This window comes from Microtus ochrogaster, chromosome 24 (genome assembly GCF_000317375.1).
Source record: "Microtus ochrogaster isolate Prairie Vole_2 chromosome 24, MicOch1.0, whole genome shotgun sequence".
NCBI lineage: Eukaryota > Metazoa > Chordata > Mammalia > Rodentia > Cricetidae > Microtus > Microtus ochrogaster.
The window spans coordinates 36,752,602-36,763,839 of NC_022024.1; the positions used below are offsets into that span (position 1 = coordinate 36,752,602).

The 11,238-nt window shown below is 48.9% G+C and overlaps 1 protein-coding gene across 2 annotated transcripts in view; it reads right to left on the minus strand.

The window, feature by feature from the left end:
- The window catches only part of Syn3 (synapsin III), a 391,824-nt gene that overhangs the window by 16,437 nt on the left and 364,149 nt on the right, over positions 1-11,238 (minus strand). For both annotated transcript variants that reach the window (XR_003377952.1, XM_026784484.1), the window contains exons 9-10: positions 6,076-6,150; positions 1,416-1,518 (exon numbers count right to left, since the gene is read on the minus strand). Coding sequence is in view for 1 of the 2 variants with exons in the window: in XM_026784484.1 (XP_026640285.1) it covers positions 1,416-1,518; positions 6,076-6,150 (178 nt within the window). In the remaining variant the exon portion in view is untranslated. The remainder of the gene's footprint in view (positions 1-1,415; positions 1,519-6,075; positions 6,151-11,238) is intronic.

Consider the following 11,238-nt stretch of genomic DNA (forward strand, 5'->3'; position numbering starts at 1 on the left):
TTTCCTACTCCCCTGCCCCATCTGAGCCCTGTTCATTCGGCTTCAAGCCCGGTGCCCAGAGTGAAGAAATGAGTGTGTGTGAGCCCGAACCAGAGTCATGTCTAGCGTCCTAGGGAGGAAAGGTGATGCTGGGTGGTTTGCCAGGAGTTGCTAATGTCCCAGGTGAAGAGGACCTCCACTCACTTCTGTTCTGGGAATAGTCAGAGGAAGAGTATTCTCCAACCTGAGGCAAGGATGGGATCCTACATATAGATGCCGCTTACTGGTGGTAGCATCCAGCCTTTCTGGTGAGCCAACTAATGAGACTGTCTCTGGCCCTGGGCTCTCGGCTCCCCCAACCCCCACTGCCAAGGCAGCCCCTCCCTGATCCGCTGGTGTGCCTTTCTAAGGTGCCATACTCCTACCCATTCAGTTACCCGATGTTCTTTGCCTGTTTGTTGGTCCTCGGGCAGTGGGGCAGACATGAGGACTGCCTGGCTACTGTGGTCATCCCAGCCATGTGCCTCTCAGAGCAGCCCACATAGCTGCAGGGGAAGGGTGGCTACGGGGCTCCCCTCACGTGTCTTGGCCTAGTGTCAGCCCGTTCCTCCCTTGCCTCATGGGTTGAGAAGTGAGCCTCACGGAAGGAGTGGGCAGAAAGGACCGCATGTGACTGTCAAGCTGGTAGCTGAGATTGGAGGGGAGCCTTGAGGCCACCAGGGCATTTCAGGTTAAAGCTGCAGAAGTGCTGGAGGCTGGGAGGTGGAGGAGAGAGGAGAAGGAGCCCTTGAGGAGAGCAGGAAGGGGTTGTAAGGGGAAGAGGATACTGTGGGATGGAGAGATGCACGGGCTGCAGAAGGGTCCTTAAAGCGGTTCTGGATCCCAGTGACCACCTTTGAATCTCTTACAATTCTATTTCTGGCAGTTGCATCTGTCCCTCCGGCTACACTCTGTACAATGGGTGACCTTTTGCTTAACAATGCTTTGCCATTTTTTAAAAGTTATCTTCTCTTGCAGCTTGCTAATTTTGCTGTGCTCAAGACTGTGTCTCAGAATTACCCAGTACCTGGCCTAAAGAATCCTCTGGGGCCCACGTCTGTGGAAAGAACTTAAGGATAGAACCTTGCATGGTGGTAAGGGAATTGCATTCATATCATGTCCTTGAACACTGAGGACACTGGACATGGGCACAGAATCGTGTAGAGTCTTAGCCTGATAAGCTGGGAAGAACTGTGCCCCGAGTTCTGGGCTCTGAGGTCAGGGTGCTGAGCAGGAAGGCTCCCAGTGTTGCTGAAGCTGAGGTGGGTGCATGAAGCACTCTGGGTGACTCCCTATGCCCTGAGCTATGTGAGGCAGGCCAGAGCTGGGGGTTGGTCAGCTAGGAACTGTTTCCTTCTGGGATGGTCCAGGCTGGACCGTCCCGCTCCATTCCTCACCTCGATGATATAATCTCTCCCATCCTTGCTGTGGACAGCCTTGACAGCACATATGTCTAGGCCGCCGAACATTTCTGAGCAGCTGTCCACCCATAGCCTGTACCTGCAAAGACAGACAGACTGACAGTGAGCATAGGGTAAGATGCAAGGCAAGAGGTCAGAGGGAGACAGAGAAGGAAGACCAAGGAGTGGGGGCACTCAAGAAGCAGGGACAGAGGATGAAGAAGAGAAGGAATAAGAACCAGGAGGTCTCGGAGACCCGCGGACACCCTTTGGCTGTTGTCCCCAGACCTCGACTCTGCAGCAGCAGGAAGCTTGCCTTGCCCCCATCCAGGGCCATCCCGACACCCAGCCACCCCTGCAGTCCTTTTCCCTTGGGAAAGCAGCTTGAAGGACTCTAAAAATCCCTCCAGGCTACCCTCCCTGCTCAGAGCCCCAGCCAGACAAGAGCCTGTGGGGGACAAAGGACCTCATTCTCCTGGAGTTGGGGTGGGAGGGATGTGGGGGCAGGGGAGCTCCTTCAGACAGCTCCTGACTTTCCTGGGGGCCTGGCCTTCTGGACCAATTGCTTTTGTTCCTATTCCTGTGACTGACGGCTGCAGGGCCAGTTTGCTTTGCTGGGGACAGATCTGGGCTGTGAACTTTGACCCTGCGACAAGGGGTTGGTTGTATCTGGGGAGATCTTCTGGGCCTGCACTTGGCTTTCCTTGTGGACTAGATTTGGTGGCCACAGGGGACTTTGTGTTGTTAATGTCCCTGCTTCTCTCCCCACTCTCTGAGGTCATGCAGGACACTTGGCTCTCAGATCTATTTGTGCATTTGAGCCACGTGACCTGGAATGAGGAGGGAGCATGGCTGACAATTTCTAAGAACCCACTCTTTGATCGTATCCACCAGGGCCCACTGAGGCCTAGAGAGAAGGTCTCTTTCTGAGGTTATGCAGCAGGGCAGTAACATGGTCATGGTCACCTAGTTCTACAACTGGAACCCAACCCTAGTTCGAGAGATCCAACAGCAGCCAGGAGCGTGCTGGGAGTAAAAGGCAGGATAAAGACCCCTTACTGTGCCTGGAAGGCTAACTCCTCATTCTTTCTAATTCTAGCTCAAACTGACCAAGGAGGGAGGGTTGAACTCATTGCTTTCAGGCGAGGATGCTGAGGCTGAGAGAGTAATAACTAACAGGTGTGGCTTCCAGTCCCAGATCGTGTCTGTGTCCAGGTTGTAAGCAAACCTCCTTCCCTTCATTTGGAGCCTGCCACAGTGTGTCTGTTTTTACTTGATATGGAGGAACTGGGGAGAGAGAGAGACGAGAGAGAGAGAGAGAGAGAGAGAGAGAGAGAGAGAGACAGAGAGACAGAGAGACAGAGAGACAGAGACACAGAGAGAGAGACAGACAGAGAGAGACAGACAGAGAGGGAGACATAGAGAGACACAGGGAGAGAGGGAGACACACAGAGACACAGAGAAAGAGAGAAAGAGAGAGAGAGAGACAGAGAGAGAGACAGAGAGAGACAGAGAGACAGAGAGACACAGAGACACAGAGAGAGAGACAGACAGAGAAAGACAGACAGAGAGAGGGAGACATAGAGAGACACAGGGAGAGAGGGAGACAGAGAGAGACACAGAGAGAGAGAGGGAGACACACACACACACAGAGAAAGAGAGAAAGAGAGAGAGAGAGAGAGAGAGAGAGAGAGAGAGAGAGAGAGAGAACACATATTGGGTAGGAGCACATGTATGCACAAATTGCACATATGGGTGGCAGGGCCCAAAGTGAACCTTGGGTGTTGTTCCTCAGGAGCCCCCTACCTTGACTTTTGAGGCAAGGTCTCCCACTCCATATGGAGCTCACTGAACAGTGTAGCTGGCTGGCCAGCGAGCTCCAGGATCCTCTTGTTTCTCTCTCTCCCCAGTGCTGCATTCTGCCACACCCGCTTGGCTTTTTAAATGTGCGATCTGGGGATGGAACCCATGCCCTCATTCTTGTGTGGTAAGTGCTTTCTGGACTGACCTGTCTCCCTGGCCTGTGTTATGAAAGTTTCTTATTAGTTTCTCGGTGATTTTGAACGAGCCTTTCCTTCCTGATGCCTCTGGTTCCTTCATTTGATGCTTCTTGTACTTGGGGCTCCAAAGATAATGCAGCCCCTGTACAGATAAACGGGCAGCTTCTGGACTCTACCCTGCGTTATTGAGTGGTCTCTACCTATTCTCAATGCAACGTACAATGCTCTGACTGATGCACAGCCACATTTGGCAACAATATTCATCCCTGGGGCTTTTGAGAGGCTTCGGGAGCCAGGTGTTAGAGTTACTGTATTTGGTGTTGACTCATGGGACACAACGCGCTCAAGGAGCACTGTGCCTGAGACACACTAATGAGTCAGGTTCTTCCCAAGAGAGATACAAGTCTAGACTTAGGACTGGAGGCAACTAGTTTCCAAAGGCTTTTTTTTTTTTCAAACAGTGGACATCTAAGTTATGTGTGTGTATCACCCTAGGGCCAGAAACCCCAGAGGCCAGGAAATATGGGAAAGGTCCTCCCTTCAACCAGGTAGACTAGCACTAATCAAACTGAATGAATTGTTCAGGAACCATGGAGGGCGTGGGTCTGCTTAAGGGGCTCCAGAGACTTTGAAAGTGTAGGAATGGGACCAGGGAGTTCTGTTCAGGCCATGGGTACAACTCACGACTGTCTGAGGGACAGTGCATGTTAGGCTGAGCAGACCCTGTCCTGTCTTCCAGGTTCCTGTTGGAGGCATCCTTGTGGCTTGAGACAGAGCAGAGCCACGGGATGGTGATGTGCTGGAGGTCCCCACCATAAACTTCGGAGGCCAGGGAGAGGGTAGGACTTACTGACTGCGAGAGTCATGAAGAAGAGGGCACTGGCTGTCCATGAATGCCCCTGCCTGGGGGAGCGGTGTGCCAGGTACTTGGCACAACCTCACAAGATTAGCTGGTACAAGGGAGTTCCCAGATAACAGCTAGCATCTCCTAGCTTGGCCTGCTGAGAAAGGCAGGTATCCACCCTGGCAGGGTCCTCTGCCATGGTTAGCCTTTCTAAGGGCATGCAGATTTACCTTCATTTTTCAGAACAAGTTCAGAACTGTCTGTTAGCTTATCTAGAAAGGGCAGAGGGTACCCACCTTGGTTCATCTGGCTTCCTGAGCTTAGAGACCCTAAACTGGAGGTTCCACAGGGGCGGGGCTAATGTCTCTCTTCCCCACCACCTGCTCCAAGGCCGAGCTCTAAAACTGGTGCACAGTGACTGCTTGTGACATTGTTGTTGAGATGAAACAAAAGCTAGCTCCTTCAGGGGCCCACTCATTCAAGCTGGTACCTAGTCCTTCAGGAACCACGCTCTGGTCTCTCCTTCCCTAAATTTCACTGGGTGCCCCTTCTCCTTCTTTCTTCTACAAGTGTTCAATGCTCATGCTGCCCTAACATTATTGTGTTCACCTGCAGTTGTGTCATCCCTTAGACAAGTGGGGAAAGGTGGCTGTCTTTAACATAGGTGGGGCAGTTACTTTCCTTCCTACTAAAGACTTCTCAGTGTGTGGCATTACATCCTTCCTGGGACTCAGTCACTGTTGCTACAGAGGAAGGCTCAACTCCAGCCTCTAGAGTCGTAACTTGCCATAGGTTTACTCAAACACAATCCCACAGCCTTCTCGGCCCGTGATTGGCTTAGGGATGATCCTATGATCCCAAGCCTGGCTAAGCAGTCAATAAGGTTCCATTTCAGGCTTTGGATGAAATGACGGGAAAAGATGGTTTCTTTCTGTCAGACTTGACCCTGAGACTTTAAGCCTAGTGACGCTGTGAACCATGGTTGGAGAAGTTTGAACAGACAACCGTGAAAGAAATGATCTCAACGGAGATGGGGTCTCAGGTCTCTCCTGAAAGCATGCCTCTTGAGTTTTCATCAACAAAAGCTACATCCCCAAAGCTCAAACGAATGAGCTATGTTCTGATGCTTACAGATGACCCATGGTTCTCAGAGGAGAGAATCGAGTCAGCGCCCTTTGCCGTGGCCGCTTTTCTGCTCAGCACACTGGCATGCAGTAGGCTCTCAGTGTTTACTGACCTTAGAGCGCATGCTCTGGCCACTACTGCTGCATGCTCGCAGGCAGTGTTCGGTGAACTCCTAGGGCAGGTTCAGAGAACAGATGCCCAGACCTCTCTCAACTGAGAAGGCTACACAGCAGTGCCCGACAGGACGAAGACCTGTAGGTCCTTCAGCTACAGTGCACCCCAGAGTACACACAATTTATGGGGAACTGGCTTTTCCTTCTTCAGAAGGTCTGAGGAAGGCCCTTATCCATATTTTGATGTTTTAGTACAAATGTTTTCTCCCAGTTATTTGCAGGCAACTGGGGACTGATGAAGGCTTCAGTCTCTTACCGAGGCAGCAGAGCAGAAGGTCTCTGGACTTGAAGCCAGGATCTCAGTGTTCCTCTCTTAGCTCTGGGACAAAGGGCAAACCACTTCCCTTCTCTGAAATCTTATCATCTGTAAGCATTATTTTGGCAGGTGCCCTGCTGTTGCTGCTGACCATAAGGGACAGCGAACTGGCAAATGGCTCTATGGGACACTGGTCAGGGGTTGGAGTGCCATTCTCATGGATGCTGGTGCCTCTCTCCACAGAACCTTTGTCTCTTACCTTTCCGTCATGGCCACCTGCTCCAGCATGGCAGAACCTGTGTTGGCCTTCCAGTTTCCAGAGATGGAGGTTCTCCTGGGTTAGAACAGATCACATTGAGGATATTAGGGATCTCTGCCACTAATCTGCTTTTCTTCTTCACTTTGGTGGTTAGCAGATGTTGTTTCAAACCTCTGGCCCACAATATACACAGCATTACTTTTGTATCTGTAGCCTGTCTTCAACTTGATTTTCCTTTCTGTAATTTCCATTAATGCTGACTGATTTATTTATTCCTGGATATTGTGTATTGTTTGCCAAATGTTTTTTTTTAAATTTAAAGATTAAACTGTGTTTACTTATATTTTTGTTTATTTATTTTATGTTTTTGTGTGTGCTTTGTTTGCACGCTGTGTTCCATGTGTGTGTAATGCCCATAGAGCTTAGAAGAGAGATTCAGACCCACAGAAATTGGAGTTATGGAAGTCTATTATCCGCCATGTGGGTGCTGGGAAGCAAATCCTGGCTCTCTGTAGGAGTAATAAAATGCGTTTAACCGCTGAGCCATTTTCCAGCCCCCAGGATTAAAATTGAAATATAAAAAGGCTGCTCAGATAAAATGGCACAAACTTTGGTACCTCAGTGTTCCCTACTCCAGATCCCACATGGTAAGGCTTGACTTTTAGCATCTTGTGGTGCTATTGGGAGGTGTGGGAACCTTCAGCAAGTGATGCCTGGGAAAAGGATGTTAGGTCTTGGGGGGTTATACTCTTGAAGAAACCTAAGTCCTTCTTGCCTCTTTCTTGGCTTCCTGGCCACCATAATGTGAGCAGCCCCCTTGTTTGTGCTACCACAGGCTCAAAACAATAGGCACAAGTAACCACGAGCTAAACCCTTTGAAACTGTGAATCTGAATAATAAACCTTTCTTCCTTTTAAGTTGATCATCTCAAGTATTTTATTACAATAATGGAAAAATGAGTAAGAGGCATGACCTCTTGCATTTGAGGAGAACTAGGGCAGTGTACCACCTAGTGATTCTGGGATTTTTTTTTTAAAAAATAGGTTTTTAAATGTAGGGAAAAAGATGATCTTAGGGAGGAAGTGATTACTTTCCCATGGTGAAGAGTTGGGAAGCCTTTGTGACCTCTGCCTGCTGTGCTGCTCTTCCCAACGTCTTGTTTGGACTTTGTTCTCTTCAGCCATAACTGTCTTCCTTCTAAGTGCTTGCCCATGTATGGATTCTGTCCTACACACTCACTCTCCCCTTTGCCCCTGGTGGCCTTTGTTACCACCTTTCCTTCCTAAGTCCTTGCTCATCTTTCAGGCTTCATTTGAATATGACTCCCTTGCAGCACACCTTCTTGTTCAGTCCTTATATGGCTGTCCATGCCCTGCCCTGCTTCCCTCTCCTCTTCTCTCCCTGGCACTGTGCTCAGGAATACTCATCTAACTGTCCTGATCGGGGAGAAGCTCTAAAAACAGAACATGCTTTGCTCCGTCCTCTGGGCATACAGTTCCAACGGGACTCAGCATGTAATAGGTGCCCCGTAGTTACCGACTGGGAGAGGGATGATGTATGATAGGGACATATGGGTCCCTGTAAGCAGGTCCCCAATTAAATATTCCGTTTTATAGGTATCTTCATGATGTCTCTCCATGGCAATAGAACAGTAACCAAGACAGCCCATCTCTGAGGAAAGCCCAGGCAGGAGCTCAAGCAGGAATCTGGGAAGAGGAACTGATGCAGAGATCACTGGGGATGCTGCTTACTGGTGTGCTCTTTCAGTTCAATTGCCTTTCTCATATAACCCTGGCCCATCTGCCCAGAGATGGTGCCACCTACAGTAGGTAGGGTCCTCCTCCGTCAATTAGTAATCAAACAAACTCCACACATACACACTAACACGGCCAATCTGATGGAGGCCATTTCTCAACAGAGTCCTTCTTCTTAGGTATGCCTAGGTTTGTGTCAAGCTGACAAAAATTATGACAACAATGCTCACAGGGTCAGCCTACATCCTGGCTATGGCTCAGTTGAAGAATGTAAAACTGCACCCTACTTAGGCTATTCACTGCCTGCCTTTACTGGGTTTGAGCCAGAGGACTGCCATGGCGAATTAGCAATGGTTATGGGCTCCAGGGATGCAAAAGAAACCCCAGAGTCACTGGATGAGGCCCCAGAACCTACCTATCCATTGAGATCACCAGATGAGGCCCGAGAACCTACCTATCCATTGAGATCACTGGATGAGGCCCCAGAACCTGCCCATTGAGCTATGCCTTGGCAGGTGAACAGAATTTGGCATAGTGAGTTGATGGTGGAAGAGGGTAAGAACTGAAGAACATTATGGTGCTAGCATTTTCTAGTAATATGCCACGGGCAATGTCTCCGAGTCTTCTAACTTCTTCCTTGGTAAAACGGGAATAACTGTAGACCTGAGTGGGGTCCTACGTGAATGAGAGGAAACATTCCCGTCAACCTCTCAGCACAAATGGCTGTGCTGTTATTTTTAGTAAGAAAAGATAAAGAAGAAGGCATTCCAAGGGCTGAAACAGCAGAAACTCAAGCCAGATTGCTCTCATTCCAAGAGGGAGATAACTGGGAGAGCTGATACCCAAGGACAGCTTTAGACATCCGAGCTGTGTATCCAAGGGCTTTATAAGTATCAGCTTGTATCAGCCCCACTGAAGGGGATGGCACCAGAGTTATCCTTCTCTCTTAACGGCAGATGCCCCAAAACTGCACTCCATAAACCCTTGACTCCATGCATAGCTCATGGAGTACATCACACATGTATGGGAGGGCTCTTGTCCTTGACTTGAATGAGATGCAGCCAGCGGGATGTAGGATGAAATGGAGATTGTTGTTAAAGCATCCACCTTGGCTATAATCACCTTTATTTATTTGGGCTGATGTAAGGGAGGACCATTAGCTGTGTGATTTATAGACAATGACTCATTTCTTGTAGTCTGGAGGCATGGAAGTCCAAGTTCAAATTGCCTAAAGGTTCATGTTTGATGATGACCCATTTTTTAGTCTGTGCCTTCTTAGCATGTCTTCATGTAGCAGATGAAACAAGGGGCCCTTCAGAGTTCTTTTTTTTCTAAGAACACTGCCTTAATTGTTAACTTGATACAGCCTAGAATCACCTGAGAAAAGGCATCTCAGATGAGAAACTGACCAGACTGGACCAGCCTGTGAGCATGTCAGTGGGGATTGCCTTATTATTAATTAATATAGGAGGGCCCAGCCCACTGTGGGCGGCACTATTCCCTAGAGAGGTGGTCCTTGGCTGTATAAGAAAGCTAACCAAGCATGGGTCTATAAGTCAGCCAGCAAATAGCATTCTTCCAGGGTCTCTGCTTCAAGTTTCTACTTGAGTTCCTGCCCTGACTTCCCTCAATGATGGAAGGGAAGTTGAAATAAATTCTTTTTTTTTTTCCCCTAAAGTTGCTTTTGTTCAGAGTGCTTTAACACAGTTAGCAGAATGGAACTAGAACAAGCACTGATTGCTTTCTGGAAGGTTCTACCCTGATGATATAATCCCCTCTCTGACCCATTTTCCTAAGATGATCGAGAAGGGGTGATTTTCAATATGGATTTGGGGAGGGGGTACTTAAGATCAAACATACAACCTTGGAGGTGGAGGAGAAGCTTCTGGCTGAGCAACTTTGGACAAGAGTGAAGACTGAACGTCATGATACTTTCTACAAGCCTGTGCTGGGGTTGGTAGAGTTGTTTCCCCCTGTTTTAGGCACAGGCTGAAACTGTTCACATGGATGGGGGTCAAGTGAGTGACGGACGGGGGAGAGTCAGCTTTTTCTTAACCGGCAGAGGAAGAATAGACAGCAATCAGGAAGGCACAACTGAGCCACGTGGTACTGGATGAAAGTCCAGACAGCATTGTGACTTCATTAGAGGGTTATACATGCAGATGGATATATAGAGAAATAATCACGGATGCTTGTATCCGAGCGGGCAAATATGCATATGTATGTCCCGGCTGTGCATTAGAAGAATTTGCAAGCAGTGACACCTCTGTGTTAGCAAGCAGAGAGGCCTAAGTGCAGAGCAGGATGTGGGCCAGAGGAGGGTGAACGGTTATGGGCAGGGAGGACATTCGCCGCTCAAGTGTGGTATGAGCCCCATCCCTTGGCTGCGGACCAACCCAGGGTCCAAGAATCTCTGTAACCAATGACAAATTGGAGCTGTCAGGCCAGAAGGGTTCAAAGAATGCAGCAATGAGGTAATCCTCGGAAAAGAAACTGGGGCAAGGTGACACCAATGACAAATGCAAATTCTAACAATGAAGGGAGAAAGGAAAAGACGCTGCAGTGCCTCAAGAATGCACCTGATCGGGGGCGGCTTGAGTGCGTGCATGCGTGTGCATGTGTGTCTGTCTGTCTGTCTGTCTGTATGGGAGATCTAATCCCCGAGACACTCCGAGAGAACATGTGAAAGCAGTAACAGCTCTGGCCTGCCCTGGGGGAAAGAACTGGGTGGTTGACTGATAGGATGGAAGAGAACTATCCCTTGGAAACTGGCTTTATCTTTTTTATGGGACTGTGTCCTTATTGGTCAATTGTATGTATCTTTTCCAGTGTCTCAGGAAATGGTATAGCTGCAACCAAGGGCATGGGTCTCAAAGCCTAAAATCTCCCCTACACACACAAAAACACACAAACACACACACACACACACACACACACACACACGGTCTCTATCTCTCTCTTTCTCTTCCCCCCTCTATTTATACACCATATATATTACACACTTGTTGAGGCTGGGGGAACCCTGGGTGTCATCCTCAGAAAGCTGTTTCCTTTGCAACAAGGTCTTTTATTGGCCTGGAGATCACCAATTAGAATAGACTGGCTGGTCAGGGAACCCCAGAGTGTTTGGATTACAAGAGCTCTTGACCATACCTATTACTTTTGTGTTTTGAGAAAGTACCTCCCTATGCAACTCTGGTATCCTGGAACTTACTATGTAGACCAGGCTGGCCTCCAACTCACAGAGATTCACTTGCCTCCCAAATACTGAAACTGAAGGTGTTCACCACCACACCCAGCCTCATACCTCATACTTTTATGTGGGATCTGGAGATTGAACTCAGATTTTTGTGCTTGCAAACAAAATGCCTTACTCATTGAACCAACCCCACCCAGACCTATTTGAAAT